Genomic DNA, 20,541 nt, shown 5'->3' with positions numbered 1-20,541 from the left:
ACCAATTACTTTGACATCCCTTCAGCTAGTAAAAGGCAGCCCTACATTTTAATACATAAGAAAGGTTTCTGTATAACCTGCAGCGTATTTTTGCCCTGTAGGAGGGCTGTGCTTTTGAAAGGAACTTCCAAAGGAGTATGAATTTTGCCTTTGTCATCTTATACAGATTAAACATTCCCCTTAGATCTTAGATCTAAGATCTTCCTCTTAGATCAACTTACAGATACTTTGCTTGCATGCCTGTTTTGTGCTTAGCTTCTAATCACCATTTTAAAATTGTGGAAAAAAGTTTTAGACCAAAACTTTGCTGTACTATTATATTTTCCTAAAGCACGTGTCCGTACAGCTCAACCTTACCCTTAGATGCCACATCAACTTTGAGTGCACATTTGTGGATTCATTAAATATTAAGCCTAATGGAATCAGCTATTTTAGTTTACTTGTTTGCAAAGTGAAAGTTTTCATTCCATTCCTGTGATGTCATTACAGCAGCGTGCCTACTTCATTTTAAAGACAGACATAAGTGGACACATTCTATGTCAAGCTATTACCGATCACACAATTTTCACAAGTATCTACTCTTCTGAAATCACCACAGTCGCTAGGCACAAGATGCAGAATTCCTTATTTACTTGTGACATAGGTAGTGTTTACTAGACAAAAAAAATACAGCCTAAACAATCCCCTCTAGAACCTTGACAAACTACCATTGCATGAGCTTTGCATACTAGGAAAGTATATAAATCAGAAGACAAGTACCATACCTTCTGCCTTAAAGGCACAACTGTTTGATTACACAGTAAAATGAAGAAGTAAAACAAAGGATTAATAAATTCTGTAAAGAAGTAAAAATCATGCAAAGAGGTAGTTGATACGGCTTCTCCTTTTTTGGTGTCATCTTTGCAACTACAATTAGGAAAAGTATTAGGAGGTGAAGGAGACACTGCTTTTCAGTATCTTGGAAGCAACAGAAAAGTATTTCAAGTCCAGGTTATGAGAACAGTCATGTGCCTACTACAGCATTACCATATTAAGGCTGTTGTTACTGAATTTGATTGTCAAATGAATCTTGGGAAGTATATGTTTTAGCAAATAAATTTTGTCTCCCAAAATATTACAGGTAACGTCCTGAAGTTACATAAATCAGACAACAGAATAAAAAAAACTTGGCAGTTATACAGATGTTAAACGTTTTTATCACTGCAATTATTTATGACCTTGTATATGTGATCAGAAGTGGTATTTTTCAGGTTGCCAAAGCTGGATATTCTGCACTTCACTGATTGATGACAAACTACACTGAAGTATTTTATATGGATTTATTTCATTATTCCAGCTCAGTCCTCAATGGATTTTATGTATTTCTCATAGGCATCTTCATTCATCAGTTCATCAAGTTCAGCAGGGTTTTCCACAGTCATCTTGATAAGCCAGCCTGTAGTTAGGAAATGAAAATCAGTTGCTAATATCCTACAAGAAAGATTAATTCCTGTTACTGTCTTAGAAAAGCACCCCCAGTAGGCATGCAAGCTCTGCAACACTGGTAGAATCAACAGGCTTTCTTGTGCAGGGAAAATAATGTTTCAGTACTTTAAAAAATAAACAGCCTGCCATAACAAATGGCCTTCGGAGTCAGACCAGTTGTCTAATTTAGTACTGTCTCTGACAGTGGCATTATGGAGACACTGTCTAGGAAGAGTAGAAGAGCCTGACCTCTCAGTGTCATGAGCTGTTACAAGATCAAAAAAAAAAGAGAAATGCAATCAAGAAAAATATCAGGCACAGTCAATGTCTGAAAAGAACACACTGTAAAACAGCTGTCAGCAAAGACAAGACTACAGTAATACTTCCATGTTAAATTTTATTGGGCTTGAACTGTAGTCAATATATTCTCTTTAAGCCTCCACACCATTAAACTGGAAGACCTGGGAACTGCACAGCTATTTGTGATAGCAAGGATCCAGGTGGTATTCATTATTGAAAGATAAAAATGACATCTTACCATCTTGATAACAAGATTTATTGACAAGCCCTGGATTATCTGCAAGGGCAGCATTAATCTCGGTCACTTCTCCTGAGAGAGGAGAGTAGAGTTCACTAGCAGCTTTCACACTTTCCAAAGCTCCAAACTCATCTGAAACACAGAATATGATTGAATGCTTTTAAGAGGAAAATATAAAGCGTTTTAATTTTTTTTTTTTTTAGTCAGACATTCTGGTGATGACCTAGCTGTTCAAGAAGTTTCTTGATGTTGAGCAAGGAAAACTGTCAAAGACATCGAAGTCACCAACTTTATGACAAAGATCAGCAGTGTTAAGTTTAATGTTTACTCTCCTGAACTTTTCTGGGGAACTTGTATAATGTTACCTAGATGGCTCCTACAGAAGAGACAGAGATTTCTTACACTTGGCTAATCCTTTGGCTAAAGCCCAATATATATATGATGTGAAACTGTGTTAGAAGGAAACACATCCAGCTCTTGCTGCAAGATACCTCAATATGCTTTTTATCTACAATTCAAACCTTTTTATACATAAATTGGTTACAAAATAGACACAGGCATAATTTCAGGAACCCCAGTTTTTCTTCAGAAACACTATCAAGTGTTATGTTTGTGCTCATTGGAAAACACATAATTATTCAGAAGCACCACTCTGGAATCACTCTGCTGCTCTTCCCTTGTTTCTGATTTGTAGGCACTTATGGAAGTGGTGCCTCGTTAGTCCAGAGCAACTCTAAGCCACAAGCAAACACGACAGAGGCTGAAGGAACACAGAGCTGTCAGAAGAGTAGATAGGCATCAGCACAAGGAATCAGAGAACAACATGTTCTGGGAAAGCTTGGAATTAGACTAAGGGCAGAGCGGGTAGAAGAGAGGAAGAACTAAATGGAAATGAAATTCCTTCAGCTAAAACAAAACCACAAGTTTGTTAATTAAAACCCAAAGCAGAAAGGCCTCTTGTCTAACATTCACCATTCAATGGGATGCAATAGATTTGTCCAAAATAGTTAGATATGGACCTATTCCACAAGGGGGATGGGGAAAGAAAAGCCTGCTACTTTATCTCAGTAAATCTACCTTTTTTTTTCTGCAATGTCTGAAGCTAATGACAATCTTTTCTTCATATACTACTAGCAAGACAGCTCTCCATGTAAATACAGGAATAGGCTTTTCCTTTTACCTATTAATGCTCACTCTTCTTAACATGGACCATTCTTAATCATTTGTTATGTAATTTAACAATTTCTACATTGCTCAGGAGCAAAATCCTATGATTACAGTTGATACCCCAAATTACTGAGTCTGTATATTTACAGAAAAATTAGAGCTTGATATCAATTATGTGTTTCACTCATTTCACGAGTTGCACAATGTAACTGCAGAATTACAAATAAGCTAGCCCAAACACTAGCAAGTCCAAATCAAAGCGTAAATATTTTAAGAACAGAGTGTAGATAAAATTACTACCAAAGTATTTCAAATATTTGATTTTTAAATAAATGTCTCCAGTTTAATAAGCAGGTATTTTCTGCTATCCTGCATGATCTGACAGTGAGTGAAAACTTGAAATTAAAGCAGTCTCTTGTAGAAACTCCTGAATTTATTTTGCATCTAGAAGATTTATCATGGTATTAATGAACATAAAGATTACTTCATAAAAATCAATCTTTGCAAAGGGATGAGGAGAATAATTACTTCATTGGCAATGAAGAGCAGAAACTTACCATGTTTACTCAATTTTGTCCCAACTTCTGGAAGACTACAGTAAACAACGTCTCCTAATGCTTCCTTAAAAGAAAAACAAAAGCATCAGAGCATACATTAAAGAAACTACACAGGAGAGGTCTGATACAGTAACTCTAGAATCTGTTATATAGGTAATGTCGTCTCAGATTTAGTTCTCATTCTTCAAGGACTATGTATTTTTCACTTTTTCTTTTTAAACCTTCAACTTCAAAAGAACTTTTTATTATCATGCCCCAAATGCTAGATTATTGTTGATCTATTACAGTGTTAATAGCCCTCAGGCTGAATTACAAGGTTTATATACAGATTTCTTCAGGCAGAATGAGAAATAACATCTGCTGATCTTATTAGCGTCAACTAGAGTAACAACTGTTTTAAAGGACAAAGTTCCCAGGGAATTGAGGGAATTACCTTTTTGTTACAAAGCAGAGGGGATTGACTTCTAGTGCAATTTGAAAGAAAACAGTGATCCCTCCCCAGAGACATGGACAACTGGCGAGCTATTAGCATACAGTTTGCCCTTACTGACTTAATAAGGGGGTCTGATCACCATAAGAATCAGCTCAACCAGAACCGGCTTCTGCCTCTTCACTAACTCGTGTACCCTGTCTCACAAAAGACTAGGGATCTTACAGAGTATTAGTGTTATCTACAGAAAACCGAGATTAAGGGAAATACCGCTTGTCCTAAAAACATCAGTTTCACTTCACCGATAGCTTCTCACATTAGATTTTCTTAAGTTTCAGGTACAGCAAGTCTCTAACCTCAATTTGCCTGTGACTATTGCAAATCAAGTACTTGCACAAGAACAAAAGACAACAAAAAAGCCAAAGGAATTCCTATCCTAGAGCAAGAAATATATGCCATGATCTACTTCTATTCACAATTGCTCTTTAGCCAGAGGGGTTGCGCCATATTCACGTTCAAGGGAAATTTGGCCTGAAAAGTGCACGATATTCTCTTCACATAGCCATGGATTCCTCAGGCCTGTAAGAACTGAAGTAATAAAGAAGGTTTTAACTTCTGCTGAACCACCGAGTTTCTTCTCAAGTTCAGCTCTCCCTAGGCTCAATGTCAAGTGATTAAGAATTTATCAGAACGCTGAAGGAGCATTCACCTCACAAATTAATATGCTAGATCCAAGTCCAAAAATCACGTTCAGCATATAGCATATGCAGTTAGAACAATAAAAACCAGGAACTGTCCAAAGAGCAAGGACAAGAGCAGATATGCATAAATAAATATTGCAGACTTGGGTAAGGGGGGAAGAGATCAATACCTGTGCAAAATTGCTGATTCCTACTGTTCCAATGCCATTTTCAACAGATATCCATTCATGCTTGTCTGTGAATTTACGGGCTACAACAAAACAAACTTGATATTTCAGAAATAAGTGACATGCTGCTCACTTGAATACAACAACACATTTGCAGGCTTAAACTGTGTTTTGTTTTGGTTTACTGAGTTTAGTTTTGTTCGTTTTTCTTGGAAAATGTTAAAGAGCACACACAATTGACAGAAGCGCTTTGTTCAGCTGGTGGGTTCGTGACGCGGTAGATGCTCACTAGGTGTTCTGCTGAGAGCACGACTAGTTCCTGTGCAACCATCCAGAGACTGGTACAGTACAGGAGCAAAAGGAGTAGTTCCATTTCAAAGAAAAGTATAAATCTAAAGCAAGTATGTGTACTTTACTCATAGATACGCATTTCTATGATAGCATAGTGGCTTTTCAAGCATCTTTAGTGTTTGCTCCTGACAACCACTTTATTATTTCTGGGAAGGCCAGTGTTAATGACTCTAGAAACAGTATCAGTGTCACAGCACCTCATTCAAAGTACTTAAAGCCATCAGCTGAAGTACAAAAAGTTGCAGCAAAACAGCCGATTCCCTTACCTCCCCCAACATTGCCTGAAGAGTCTATTTCTCCCTTTTTAATGTTGTCACAGATCTATGTAAAATTAAGGCAAATTCCTAAGGCAACTCATACAGGCAACTGTTTCTTAAGAGAACTTGCTCTCTGTTATAATGTAAGAACACCACAGTAGTTATTCTGCATAGTTTTAAAACAAACATACTGAAGACTCTGTTAAAGTCTTTTCACAGCAATCTTACAATTCTACATATATTTTGGATCTGTAAGAGTCAGGACAACTTGTACTGGCTTTTATTAGAAGCAATTCTTTTTACAAAGTCATACAGAGAAACTTCAAAAGTAATAATTAATAGGCAACATTTTTCTTGCTAACATTTTACCTGGAGCTTTTCTTACTCCGAGCATTTTCAGCCTGCTTTCTCTGTTTTTTCACTTCCATCATTTTCCCATAGATACACATCATGCCCCCCCCCCTTTTTTTTTAAAATTATTTATTTATAATTTTCACTTTTAGCATCTATCCAATCAGGCAAGGGATGCTCTGGAAGCCAGAGGAGGTAGCTTCTTAATCAGAGCTCCCTGTGTGAGTAGTGCCAGAGTAGCACAGCTGGACCTTCCTACAGCTGGAGCTTCCTTTGGAGTTTAAAATTCTCCTCTCGGGCACTTTTTCTAGGCTGGCCTCCTCATACCTGCTACAGAAACTACACTTCTGCAAAACCTGGTATATTTTCTAAACTTGTGCATGAAGGAAAAACACAAGTTCTCCCTGTAGACCTGCTATAATCTTTCCATTGCAAGTCAGTCATTTCAGCTGTAGTTGATCGTCTTTATTTATGTCTGAATACATTTAAAAGAGAAGCAAATCTCAGATAAAATGGTTTGTCTCTGAAGATGGCCTAAGTTTTACAGGCCTCAGTAGAGCAATATATGTTTGTGCAAGTACAGTACAAAAAACTTCTGACTGAAATGCAAATATTAAGTATTTTTCCATGAATTATCACTCAGAAAACCCAGAGAATTTCAGCTAGCATTATTTATACCTACAAAAATCTCTCAGGACACATTCTAATGAACAGAACAAATGAAATGTGTTAAATCATTTGAGGTCAAGCCATTAAACCCATAGAAGTTTCACTGGGAATGAGTAATGAACCGTTAAGAACAGAGAATGACACAGAATCTCCAATACAAGCTGAACACTTGTGACATACAAAGAAGCCAACCAGTATGTTTTTATGTAGGATAGTTACATTGTATCAGATTTTTTTATAACGCAAGGTGAAAAAAACCCCCAAAAGACCCCAAACCAGATGGCTTTCATGATCAGTTTGGAACACAGCTGTAAAATGTTCCCAGGGGTTAGAAGAGCACATGGCTTCTTACAGGGCAAAAAAACCAAGTGAAAAATGAAAAATTCTAGCCGTGCAACAAAACCCACTGCAAATAAAGTAAAGGTCAAATTAAAAACAGTTAATGAGTAATCTCTAAATTTGAACTTTGGGCTTATGTGATCAGCCCATTAAATAAATCTTATTAAATGAATACAGAGTGTCAAAGCATACCAAATCTCTTCTGTGAGCATACTTTTTCAGAAGAGCAACTGAATTTACTCTAGCTGCATTCATTTCAACGCGACTTTGGTTTCAGCTTGACTAGCACATCCCGAATTCCGACCTTGGTGTAGTTTGGCCTGCCTCTATTAAATATTCCGTATCTGTGTACCTGAAGAGTGAAGAAAAATTCACACCTCCGCAGAGGCGTACAAACCTTTTTCCTCTGCCTAAAACAAAAGCGTCGTTTATGTTACTCCTTCAAGTTGTGTCTATAGAAGAGCAGTGGGTTCAGTTAAGAGCAAGAAGAGCGAAAAAAGCTTAGCTCTTGACTGACTTAATTTGCAGATAATGCCTAATGAACGTCATTGCTGTCACCTGCAGCAGAGGCAGTGGAACAGATAGGTCAGGACTGTCTGGAAGGAAATTTACGACCTGTTCTCGGTGGCGGTCATTACTTTTATAGCACGTTCTCCTCCTCTCCTGCCTTTTCAGCGTTTCTGTTGGCTGCAGTACGGCTGATCCCGCTTTGCTGCCTGCTGCGGCTCACCGCCACCGACCGGGAGCTCCCCGGCAGCGGGCACGGCCACAATTAACGGCGCTCGGTGCAAACACACCGAGCCCGCGCTGCGAGGAGCCGGCGGGGCAGAGCGCAGCCGCGGCGCCCCCAGCCCCCGGTAGCCCAGCCCGGCGGAGCTGCCGCTACTCGCGGTTGCCGCTTTTTTTCGCCAGGTTCACGTCGTCCCCGCTCGGCCGCGGCGCGGAGCCCCCGCCTGGGGCTTTGCCGCACGGCCGGGGCTTCCCGCCGGCTCCCGGGGCGGCGGGCGCCTCACGGCGGGCGGGACGGCGCCGGCAGCGGGGCAAGGGGGACCGGCACGGCAGCGCTCACCGCCCCCGAGGGGCTCCAGCCATCTTGCGAGGCTCCTCCGCGCCCCCCGCCGGGACACCCCCGCCCCGGCGCGGCGGAGGGGCTGCAGCATCCCGCGACGCCCGGCCGCGACCCGCCTCAGCGCCTCCGGGCGCCGGTGCCAGGCTGCCCGCGCAGGGCGCCGCCGGACGCGGGAGCGGGGTCCGGCCCGGCGGCAGCCGCCCGCCCGGGAGCCCTCAGGCAGCGGCGGCCCCCCTCAGCGCCCGGCCGCTCTCCCGCTGGCCGCCGCCCGCCACAGCCCCGCCGCCCCCCCCGGCCCCACTCACCGGACAGCACCAGCGAGCTGGTGGCCAGCCGGCGGGCCGCGGGCAGCCGCAGCGGCGGTAGCGGCGAGAGGCGCGGCGCCAGGCACGGCCCGACCCGCCGCAGCGCTCGCCACGCCATCTTTGCCGGGGGCGGGCGGCACCGGGGGCGGCCGCTACGGCGCGGGAGGGGCGGCCCCGGGCTCCGGGGAGCCGCTCAGCAGCGGGGGCCGGGCCCGCGCTCGGGGCGGGAGCGGGAAGGCAGGCGGGGCCGGGGCGGCGCCATCTTGGCGGGGCGAGGTATTAGCCAGAGGGTGCAAGGGGCGCTCGGTGTTTATTAAATACGGATGCTACGTCTACAGGAACGGCACGTGGGGCTCGGCATCGGGGGTTTAGCGCTATTTCTTAGCTACTACTCCCACACGACACGTCAGCGATCGCTTTTTGAGCGAAGGCCACAGCGCAGTGGCCTAAATGGCAGCGGGTGGCGCGGCCGTGAACCTTCCACACGACGTGACTTTTGGCCGTGGTTGTCATCTACGCGTTGAGCGGTTATTCCTGTTGGTCACTAGTGACCGGCTTCTCTTCCTTCTTGCATTTAACCCCAAAGAAACTGCAAAGTTTCATCAGCATTAGGTCAACAATCTCCTCTTCTTCTGAGGCCTGGAATAACAGGAGAGGGAAGTTACTGGGGCACCTGGAGCTGGCAGTACGGGCTCTGCTGGAGCCAGAGAAAATCTCTGCTGGAGGTGAAATAAGACAGCTTTTGCCCTAAGCACAGCACGAGTGACTGCCAAAGCAAACCACTGTGCCCGTGGGTTTAGCAAGACCAAAGTCCCAGGTGAACATGGGTGAGCGTGGGCATTACAGAAGTTTTGGCTCCGTCAGTACCTGTGGAAGTCTTGCTACAGGAGCCTGGAGTTCGCCTTCCAGCTACCGTACAGCTAGTGATGTATGCAATGAGCCCCACACCATTTCGAGATGAAGTAAACGAGAAAAACTAAACACATCTTGTTTTCTGTTGGCCATATCCTTTGTTTTGATCTCCCCTGACTTTGAACTATAGAGAAATTTTGGACAGTACCGGAGTACTAAGCTGGCTTTCATATTGTGCTATCAATACCTTGAATGGGTCAGGCACTCAAAGTGACATTTTTAAAAGGAGCCGTATAGTCCTCACGGACTGTAGTAGCAGGTTTGGTTCTGATTCCAATGGAGTCGGGCATGAGTCTAAGGCTTTTTTGCTGGATTTTGTATGTGAATAGAAGGCCACAGATCAGATCTTGTACTGACTCGGAACAGGGACTTGTCTGAGCAGGAATGGACAGTACAAATCTGGAAAATCTGAAGTATGCTTTATGAGTTAATGTTGACTTCTCAAGAATTGAACTGAGTTTACATGAGTTTCATCCAATGGTGGAATACGTAAATCATGAGTAAGAACTGCACAATGAATGCTAAAAACGGCAGGAGAACTTAGACGAACACACCTGGTAGTGCTTCTGCTCCTCGCTAAAAGCAACCAGAATCACCGAAATGAACAGATTCAGTACCACAAATGTCATGAAAATTATGCAGGATCCAATTAGGAAGGAGCCTAAAATCGGATGGTAGTCCAAGACCTGTAGCATTCATAAGGTAAGACATCATATTTTGATTGTAAAAACAAATGAACAAAAAAAGCATACATACAAGCAGTTAAAACATGATAAGGAGTTTGTCTCAACATGCTTGTGGCTAAAAAATTATGCTATTTGTATTATACAAACATATATAAAAATTTTCTCTTTTACTCACTTTCCTGGGTAGATATGATATAGTACAAAGATGACAGAATGTTTTTTATATATGCTATATGAATATGGGCAATCTTTGGGGTTTTTTAAGCATTTGCATTTGATGGTAATGGTATGAAAGTTTAATGTGAAAAATGACAAGCCTCGGGATCTGTTTATCCACAGAACAGCTGAAGCTCCATCATGTCTCAGATTTCAAAGTATAGGCAAAATCTCTGTATGCTTTTATTTTATTTTATTGTACACTTTACAAAGAAGCCCAGTCAGACACTTCACAGACACATATAAACTAAGGGTTGTGTAAAAATCCCAAACCCTAATTTTCATGTATGGTATAATGTAGGAATATATGTTCATGATTAACAACATGAGTGGGATATAGAGGTGGAAACCTTTGTGCCCAATTACTGATCTTCAAAGCTACCCATACCCTGTTGGATCCATGGTCTAAATACATTCACCAAGGAGGACTTCACAGTCAGAGATGTCAGAGAACTAGCTCAATCCACAAAGAGCTGTTCAACAGATACTGTAACATCTGAAAGAACTTAATGAAAAAGTAAAGAACAATAAATCCAAATGTAACATAAAGTTCCCTGGTGGAAGGCCTTGCCTTTCTTGGGAGGCTGATGGGTGTGCATGTGTGTTCAGGTAGGTGCAGGGCATTGCTCACATTTTGTAGCTTTCTAAGGAAATTGCTCAAAACTTTCTGCAATCAATAAGTTACATATCTAGTTAAAATGTGAGCACCTTTCTCAGTGAAAGGTTTGCTATGGATCTACTTGTGGTCAAAATGGAACATGAGATACATTTCACTTGGTGTCTTTTTCTTGATGAGGGAAAGTGTCTGCTATAGGAACCTGTGCAGCTTGCAAAGTTAGATTAATGTCTAGCAGTAACTGAAAGTTTTTCTATTTGCTGGGTCATAGCATATTTGATAGCTGAGCTGCTAATTATACAGTGATAAATTTATTAAATTAGAGGTGGTACCTCCTCATAGTTGAAGATACCCAGCTGAAGACTGACCATGGTCTCTGCTGAATCAAAGAGGGTTTTGTAGGAATAGAGCTTCCAGCCAAATATCAAGTTTGTCTGCAGAGGAAAGAAGGTGTATCTTGTGTCATGATCAGATGCTTGCTGAAATATCAGCTAATGACTGCTGTATTCAGAGAAAGCCCTCCTAGCTTGTCGTCTAGAGCCATGAAGCTTTTTTTGGTGGTTTGGTGTTTTATTTGTTTACAAGCAGGGGAAACACCGGACAAGGTCACAGAAGAAGACTAGCCTAGAGCTAAGAACTGGATTCACATGTTCTGAATGTGTTTAGCTATAAGACCTTTTGTAGTGGACGTGAGAATGTCTTATATCTGCTCAGCTTCCCATCCCATTACATATGTAAAAAATCTTCAAATACATGACAAAATCATGAAAGTAATTCAGCCCACCTCCAAGGAGCAGATTTATCCTTGCATGATTGACCAAATTAGTCCTAGTCACAAACACTTGCTTTTCAGTGCACAGATCCTTCCAAATAGGGAGCCTACTGAGGCAACTGCTCTCAGGAACCAAGATGCTGTTTTCTTCATTTGTATTTTGTGGGCCCACTGCGTCTAATTTAAATGGGGGCTGCTGCAGTCTCACATTTTTCCCTATCCCTCTGCCTCCTTCTTTCACAGCTCAGTCGCTTGCATGATGTGACAACAGGCTGGGTCATGGAACTGATCTGATCACTTATTTTACCTGTTAAGTTTGTGGCCACACCACTGCCTATAGACTGTCAGTGCTGGAGGGAATGATGAGGAATGTGAAATCAGGCAATGTGAGACTGCAGCAGGTCCCGTTTGTCACAAGACTGCCCTTTGCAGGACAGTTTGGACACAAACATTTCAGCAAGAACACTAATTATACATAAATGGTTGCAGTCCAATAATTCTTTAGTCTCATTAGAATTAAAATGTAATTTTATTTGCTTAATATGCATTCCTATAATAGGCAGAAAAAGAATTATTTCCCACTAAAAAACTAGCCAAACAGAAAATGGCACTTGCTGCCCTCTCCCCAATTTAAGCTTTATTCAGAAAATTATTTTTCCTGTATTTTGTTCTGTCACACCTTTTATACACAAAGAATCCATTTTTTCATCCAATGTTTGATTTTTGAACTAAATTTCCATTTGCGAAGAACAGACAAGGGGATATTTTAACTTCTCTTTCACTTATAGGGAAGAATTGGGCTCCAAGCTGCTAACCTTAAGATTTAGACAGGCAGCTTTATGCAGTTTTACATTTCAAAGCTATGTTGCTTTCCGCATTCAGAAATAATTCATTGAACCTGACAGTACCTGGATGAAGACTGCAGACAATAGAAAGCACAGTGGTACTCACAGCAACAGAGTAGGCAAGGAACATGATTGCAATAACAGTGATGAATCCAGAGATATCACCCCATGCCCTCCTTAGAGTTGAAGTGATCATGTTTAGTTTAGGGTTGAGCCTCAGGAGGTGCCACAGTTTCACTGTGGAGAGAAGCACTAGGAACGCAATCAGGTAGCCAAGAACTGCATCTGCTCTTGCTGTTTCGTTAAAGCTTACACAGCTGTCAGAAAAAAAGAAAAGAGGTAATAGACTGTGCACACAGAAGCCTTTGAAGCGGATAAATGAGTGTGCTAGGAAAGCCAGTCACTCTGTCCTTGTTTTCAGTGGAGAGCTAACAAGTTCCGGCTTGAATGTTCCTGCTTGTACTTCCCGCTGCGTGCACGCAGAAAGCTCAGTTGTATATAGCGGAGTTTTTATGTCAGCATTAGCTAAAGCTGAGAGAGGGCCTAGGCTGTAGCCCAAACTCTGCTCATTTTTAGCAAGTCGCAGTTTAAAGGCAGCTAATGCAAACATACTATCAAATTCTGACTCTTAGAAAGGAAGACAGGTTCTTCTATGCATGTGTAGTTGAGAGGATGGGGTTGCTGGTGCTCTGCAGCTAGCAGGATGCACTAGTTGTGACAGGACTAGCTAATTTCCAATGAGTTGTGTAAGAAGGTACCGTAAGGAATGCAGCAAAAGATTGGAGGTCAGGACTGTGATCTGTGACTGAGGCAAGTCAGTCTTAATGTTAGCTGAAAAAAGCTTGGTAATACTTACATTTACCCTTTATAAGGGTAGCACATTTTTTGTACTTAATATTTTGTTTACAACAGAGGTGACCACAAAAAGCTTTTATAAATAGTGAATGCTAATACAGCACATGACGTATACCTACCTGTATGATAATCTGCATGCTGCGTTAGCAAGCATGTAGCTGTTGGGTTAAAGGAAGTGTTGCTCTTCCTTCTCATTCAGCATTTGTGAGGCTGTACCTGGAACATTGAGTCCAGTTTTGGGCTCCCTGCTTCAAGGAGGACACTGAGTCCAGTGAAGGGCCACTGAGATGGTTGGGAGTCCAGGTCCAGGACATACGAGAGAAGGATGTGGGAGCTCAGTTTGTTCAGTCTGGAGAAAAGAAAGCTAAGGAGGCCTCTAATTGCTGTCTCCAGCTGTCAGTGGTTATAGAGTGGATGTAGTAAGACACTTCCTGGAGGTGCACAATGAAGGGACAAGAGACAACAGCCACAAGCTGCAGCAAAAGGAATTCTAGCTGGACAGAAAAAAAACATTTTTTATCCCCATAGTGGGAGTGGTCCAGTGTTGGAACAGAGGTCCAGGGAGGCTGTGGAACCTCTGTCCTTGGAGATACTCAAAATTCAGCCAAACAAGGCCCTGAGCAATCTGATCTAACACCAAAGGAGAGGTCCTTTCCTTCCTAAATCATCCAGTGATTCTATCACCTCTTTCCTGTGTGACTGTTTCTTAACAGATGTTACCTTTTTCTATTCTGTATTAAATAAGCCATTGTTGTCCCCTAACCAGTGGCTTTCTACAACAAAGAATGAGGCAGATTATGTACAATCTGGATGGATGTCCTGTAGCAGAAAGGCTTGTTCGTTCAGAAGAAGGTGATGCAGATAGAGAACTATCAGCTAGGCTTGGGAACTTGGTGCTTGAGTCTGCTGGATTTTATTAGAGCAGTATCAGAAGAAAATCCTATTGCTGACGCACATGTAAGTCCTGAAATACTTACATGCTTCATGAATATAGCCATGAAGGGTAGCATTATCTAGCACAGACAAGCTGATGTCTGGGAAGAGGAAAAATAGATTTTTTTCTGCATAAGTAGGACCAACAAACGATACACTAAATATCATTAGCACTTACTCCTCTTTGTGTTCCTGGTAGTAGCTGATGTCTCTGGTCCCAAGGATCGTCCGCTTCACAAACACTGACAGGGCACTCCAGCTAATCAGTATAATAGCCATCTCCAGGAGGTTCCATTTGCTGTGGAAGTATCTCCATCTCAGACTCTTCATCAGTTTTCCCTGTGAAAAGAGGAGCTTTACTGTTTCAGTCTCGTGACTCTGTATTGTACAATACACCTCTAAAGATTAGAGCTATCCCCTCCACAGTAGACTATTGCACATTGATAAAACTACATCTTGCACTAATTTCTCATTATCTTTCTCAAAAGAAGCATTCCAGCCAAATAAAATATTACCTTCCTATTGTTTAATACAGTTCAGGTCTCTGTTTCAGTCTTCCATTAGTGCAAGTCAGCAGCAGCACTACTGAAATCAAGCACAGTCCTAAAGTTTTTGTAAGTGAAATCAAAACCAGACACAAGATGATGCTGTCAGCCAGACTTTCCATTGGGCCTCACCTGTACTATCATGTAGTACACAATAAAGAGGAAATATATTACTTCTGCTGCGACCACAAAGATGTGGAGACTGTTGGTGTATGGGTAAAGCCGGATGCTTTGCAGCTCTGCACTTGTGAAGAAGGCCCCTGAAAAACAAACAATGTTCACTTTGGTGCTGTATTAATTACGTTATTCCTGTTTTCATTCAAATAACTCAGTTCACCAGTAAGACTTGAGTATTCACATTCACATCAATGTGAGACTGTATCTAACTATCAAACTAAGATTTAGACTCAATTATGTGACTAGCGTTGTAAGTGTTCTTTGAAATTTTCCTCAAATAGGAATTTCAGACAGCCAATAGCTTTTAGAGTGCTAGTGCTCTCTTGTATGATAGTGTGACACTAGTCCCAGGAGGGCTGAGTTTGGATTGGGCTACAAATGCAGAAATGAAGCAGGACGACCTGGAGATGTAAATCTGAATCTCATTCTAAACAGAAAATGAGCTCAGTTTTGTGGTCTGGTTTGGGCGTTTTCCAGTACTGGGGCAGACCTGAGGGAGGCTGCTACTCAGATTAAATGTTTTTCTGTGGCCTTCAAACCAGAGTTTAGTTTCACTCTTTTCTTTGTTGTATCCAGATTATGTATTATGTGATTACACAACTATATATTAGAAGGCTTCTGGAACAAAAAAGACAGACTATTATTTGTACATTTTGTCTTAATATTGTATGGATTCGCTGAAATGATTAGGAAACATCATTTTTCTTGTTCCTGTAGTGTCAGTTCTGTAGATGAAGTTTCAGTATCCTGTTTTCTTCATCAGCAGATGACCACAGCATCAACAAACATAAGATATTCCGTTATGGTCTTTTATTGCTGTGATGCTACATTTTATAAATTTTGCATTGATTCTCTCATGATTTGATTTAATAAAACACTTCTGTTTACTGAATAAAGAACTAGGTTAACATTGGCAGCATGTAAATCTACCCTGTGTAGGTGCATTGCTTGCTGTCTTCAGAAATTAGTAACTTAAAAAAGGTTCGTACCTAAAGCATTGGCTTCAAACATCAGGCTTATAATGCAGAACAGGTTCACGTTGGCATTGTAGACTGTAAACTCAACAAACACTGCTCTTGTGAAGGTGTCTAGCCAGATGTTGTTGAAAAGGTACTGGAGAATTCTGCCAAAAAATGTATAGCCAATGATCTAACTCATACTGGAAAGAGACAGTATCACATGAAGGATGGGAGTGTTTGGATATTATCACAGAGAAAGAGTAAATCAGAGGTGAGATGTTCAAGAGGACATCTGGTCTGTCAAGTCTGAGTACAGGGGATATCTGTACTATTAGTTGAGGTGGTAATTTTCTTTTTGGCTCCTCTGCAGAAGCAGGTGCCAGATATTGGCCAGATGCCTCAGGTGTCTGATCTTAAACCTTGTGTGGGTTAGGAGAAAAAGGTTCTAATGTTGGGTGCTGGTTGTTACCTAGCATGGAGCAAGATGAAAGGAACATAAACTGCAGTGATGGCACTACAGTAGTATCTACAATATTTGGCACAATGCACAGCAGGAAAACTTGGGGTGCAATCTGAAATGAATCTTAAATAGGGTAGAGGGAAGAGCATCACTGATACCACAGCAAATACACTGATAATTCACAAGATATAAGTGGTACCTGGAGGCATTCATAGGATCAGTTCCCAGGTGAATCACGTATCCCCCTCCCCTGTAGATGGCAAGTTTGCCCCAGCTGGGCTGCCCTCTCAGTTTGGACTGACTCTGGTACTGCCATGCTGAGCTCAAGTCAGAGGAGTTGTCAAAGACTGAAGTATTCCAGTGTTCCCCATAAACTGACGTATCTTCTGTTTGTAGGGAATATGGAGCATGGCATTCCTGAATTACATGCTGGAGTCTGGGAGAAATAGGGCAGGTGTCTCCTTTCACTCTTACTTGGCGAATTCGAGGACTACCCACCAGCTTGGAATTGCCATCTGTAATGAATCCTAAACAGGAGATGCAAAAGAGCAGCACTGGCCATATGACAGAACTACTAATAGTATTAATTAATTTCATTTATGATTCACTGATGCATTAATATTTTGCTATAGATTCTTTTCTTAAAAACACTGTAACAAAATAGTCATGAAAGTTAAGCCCCTGTGTTGATTTGAGCTGAGTTCTTAGATAACATCTATAGATAACGAAGTTCAGTATCACTACCTACCTGTATTTTATACAGAAGGAAACTGAGGCCTGGAGGAGAAAAGTGACTTGCTTCAAGTCACACGGCAATGTAGCTGTATGCATTGTTCATTTGGCCACAGTTGGTCAGTGTCTGTCACGTGCAATAAACAACTCTGCTAATGTATTTCAGTATTTACTCTTAAATGTGAGTTGGAAAATATTTATTAGTGGATATGGCTAGATAGAAACATGGTGACGTTGCATAATTAGCCTTCTCATTGACCTAAGTCGTAATGCAAACAGAGCAGTCCCATGGAAAAGCTTTATAGTGCCACCTATCTGCTGTTCTTTTGAACGTGTAAAATTGAGGTATATATCTGAATATCTGGAATAAGTAATGTAAAATGTGAAAAATGTAACATTATAGTGCAGGACTTTTGATTATATTAAATATAAGGAAAATATCAGAGCACATTAAACTTGAGGTCAGGCTGTGGGGTTTTTGTTATCCACTAGCGTTCATATTATAACAATCCATACTAGCCTTATATACTCACAGTCACTTTCTCCACTCAAATATGCATGTGCAAGTTAGAGATACGTATAAAAGATAATGTTTCAGAATCTGAAAAGCTGAAATGAAACAGTGTGACTCTGTACCTTTATATGATCCATAAAGATTTTTGACTAAGGTAGTGTTTGCCCATGTGAAAAAATCCCGGTAACTGTAGACATCATGAAATCCATCTGTAAAGCTGTTCTCAATGTGTTTGTTTAAGTAGTAGGAATTGGGATCTCTCTGCCCATAGGCCACTAGTAACAGCATCCATAAAAACCCCAGATAGGCTAGAAAAAAACCAAGAAGAAACAGCACATGTGAGCTCAGAATTAACACTGCGGTTCAAAATAGATTGCACGAATGATTACTGTTGTCATCACTTATTAGGTTAAGGACATGTTTTGCTAGGCTCTGACTGACCACTGCTAATGAATTTACACAGGCTACTTCACTGCGCTGCAGTTTAAGCATACCACATTTGGAGTAAGTGGTTGAGAAAATAAGCGGGAAAGCTGGCTGAGCACGAATAGTAATGACAGCTCTAAATAAAATGGGTGGTTTAACTTTGCTCCAAGGGGAGTTGAGGTAATTCTTTCCATTGTTTTTAGAGGAAATAAAACTGGGGTATAAAGCATCATCCATCTGCTTTTTTGATTTCAATTTATTTAACTGTTGACCTCCTTTTTGTACTCTAACTTTTCTTTAACCTCTCATGCATCTGTTATGTGTTTCTTTACCATAAAATCAAGCCTCAGCCACACTTTTACCTCCAGTTAACATTGCCACCCCCTTTTGGCTCCAACTGCCACTGAACAGCCTGTCTCTACACACACATGGCTGGCAGAAAGCTAAAGATATGACAATATTTGCACTGATGTAAAAATACTTGGGAATACTACTGAATAAAACAAGATAATGTACATATGGATAATACCTAGGATTTCTCTGATGAGGGCAAATGCTTTCTGCTCCTTGATGCAACTGACTTTCATTTTCTCCACATCAGCTGCAGGAGGTGGCCGGTAAATATTGCTTCTACTATCCCGTCGGGCTCCAAAGAGAGGATTTGGATCACCTGTGAGTGAGAGCAGTGAGCCCTGGAATTAGTTAACAGATCGTCTATGACCTGCTTTTTGTTTCTTTGGACATTATAAGGAAACATTTCTATTTAATGGTTTCCCTTTAGAAAGACAGGGGATGAGATCTAAACAGTATTAGTAAAGCAAACAGTGGGGAGGAAGGGAGCTCACAAACACAGTATATTAGGTTTAGGACCAGGTGTAATCCAAGTGTGTCTCTTTAGGCTGAGCATCTCAGGAGGTGATGTATTCAGGGCCTGAGGCTAATCAGGGAGGAAGTTATAGATCAGGATTCTTTGCTGTGCCTTAGGACTCCTGTCTGCTAGTGTCAGCTTTTTTTAGGCATAATTGTGATTGCAGAAGCCAATCTGATCTAATCCAGGCTTATGGGAGCAATACAGGTAATTGTGGTTGTGGAAAAGTATATAAACTGAGAACTTTCATGTAAGATTTTAAAGGAGGTGGGAAATTTCCTTGAGAGTATTATGAATGTTTGTCAGATAAAGATCTACCCATCTAGATCAGGAGTGCATTTTGTGTTGGGTCCTGTGTTTGTTTTTACTAGGTTACAGGTTTTGTTGCAAGCCATGCCATGAATACCGAGATGGCTGCACAGAGCTAAAACAGGCCCCCTTTTCTATCTCATTTTTCTTATGTCTGACATGAGATATAAAAATATTTAAGCATGGTTACTGCATACTAATAGCACTGATTCATTAATTGCTATTATAATGGCTTCAATCAGTTTGCCCCATATTCTTTTCCAGATGTTTCTTGAATGTTGATGGAATGAGAAGTAATTGACTATGCACTTGTATTCTTGATCTAGTATGAATCAGTATAGGAGAATACATCATTTTTCCTGATGTAGGCAAGCCAGGGATGGAGAGAAGGAAGGGGTCAAATACCAGTATCCTGGCAGCAAATAAGTCCTCCAGTAACTGCCCCTCCAGGGGCAATCTTGCAACAGGGCTAGGGGAGATTGTGCATGTATATCTATTTGCAGCAGTAAAAAGATAAACAAGGAAGTATTAGTGTTTGGATGTAGAACTACTTCTTCTACATCTTTTTGACCTTGTGGTCTTTTCCATTAAGTGTTCTGCCAGATTTATCCAACCTAAACATATAGTCGTCTTCATGTGTTCTCTAACTGGCATAAAATTAGTTATTTAGGTTTGTTTCCACTTCCATCTTGATCATGGGAATGCTAATAGATAGACACATAGTCACAACACCTGTGGATTTAGTGATTTCTGCTAACCTTGTCAGCTAAGATTCAGGTATATAAAGATAACCAGTGAAGTTCTCAGTTGAGCTGAGTCACACATTTGTGCATAAAGCACTCCAAAAGCTTGGAGAACACTTCACTTTCTTTAATAATCTCTCACTTCACAGGTAGTTACCTGGTGCAGATAAAGGCCCATCGATAGCTGTGTCTTCTTCATCTTCATGTTCTACCTTCTTCAAAACCAGGGCAAAAAAAGCAGCAAATCCCAGCACCTGCAAAGAATTAGCTATAGACTCACCATATGCCCATTTCATATAAAGAAGTCTGGTTTTGACCGGGATCCCTTTGGATCCAGGCACTGCAGGAGAGCAGCTGTGCTTTGGCTTTGTTGAACTCATGCAGCTGAAGCTCATAAACAAGAGAACAGTGCACAGTCCAGCCAGCTAAACTGATTTTGCCACATGACAACCTCATCATCTATTAAACTCTAGCAAAACAAGGGAGATGAAACGAATGAAGTTAAGGTCAGCAAAAGACAACAGAACTCTGTAAACCACCTGCTAGCTCTTGTTTTTATGGCAGAGACTTCTCATTTTACATATTAAATCCTGTGGTTCTTTAGAACA

General features: G+C 41.3%; 2 protein-coding genes across 2 annotated transcripts in view; both read right to left on the bottom strand.

Annotated features, from left to right (window-relative positions):
- Nucleotides 1-1,305: 1,305 nt before the first annotated feature.
- Nucleotides 1,306-8,576, bottom strand: GCSH (glycine cleavage system protein H). Its single transcript, XM_080410788.1, has 5 exons — nucleotides 8,366-8,576; nucleotides 5,028-5,107; nucleotides 3,727-3,790; nucleotides 2,003-2,134; nucleotides 1,306-1,435 (listed from the first exon to the last, which is right to left on the bottom strand). Exons 1-5 carry the CDS (start codon nucleotides 8,481-8,483, stop codon nucleotides 1,338-1,340), a joined length of 492 nt encoding a protein of 163 aa, XP_080266914.1. The 5' UTR covers nucleotides 8,484-8,576; the 3' UTR covers nucleotides 1,306-1,337.
- A 124-nt stretch (nucleotides 8,577-8,700) lies between these two features.
- The window catches only part of LOC308072967 (polycystin-1-like protein 2), a 50,067-nt gene continuing 38,226 nt past the window's right edge, over nucleotides 8,701-20,541 (bottom strand). Inside the window, exons 27-37 of the mRNA XM_080410610.1 lie at nucleotides 20,091-20,187; nucleotides 18,543-18,683; nucleotides 17,710-17,952; nucleotides 16,411-16,868; nucleotides 15,912-16,071; nucleotides 14,878-15,005; nucleotides 14,379-14,539; nucleotides 12,519-12,729; nucleotides 11,128-11,229; nucleotides 9,832-9,963; nucleotides 8,701-9,004 (exon numbers count right to left, since the gene is read on the bottom strand). Of these exons, the coding sequence (XP_080266736.1) occupies nucleotides 8,894-9,004; nucleotides 9,832-9,963; nucleotides 11,128-11,229; nucleotides 12,519-12,729; nucleotides 14,379-14,539; nucleotides 14,878-15,005; nucleotides 15,912-16,071; nucleotides 16,411-16,868; nucleotides 17,710-17,952; nucleotides 18,543-18,683; nucleotides 20,091-20,187 (1,944 nt within the window). The 3' untranslated portion in view covers nucleotides 8,701-8,893. The remainder of the gene's footprint in view (nucleotides 9,005-9,831; nucleotides 9,964-11,127; nucleotides 11,230-12,518; nucleotides 12,730-14,378; nucleotides 14,540-14,877; nucleotides 15,006-15,911; nucleotides 16,072-16,410; nucleotides 16,869-17,709; nucleotides 17,953-18,542; nucleotides 18,684-20,090; nucleotides 20,188-20,541) is intronic.

The sequence above is a fragment of the Falco punctatus genome, assembly GCF_963210335.1.
Source record: "Falco punctatus genome assembly, chromosome: 14".
Classification (NCBI taxonomy): Eukaryota; Metazoa; Chordata; class Aves; order Falconiformes; family Falconidae; genus Falco; species Falco punctatus.
This window is presented reverse-complemented; position numbering and strand designations above follow the sequence as displayed.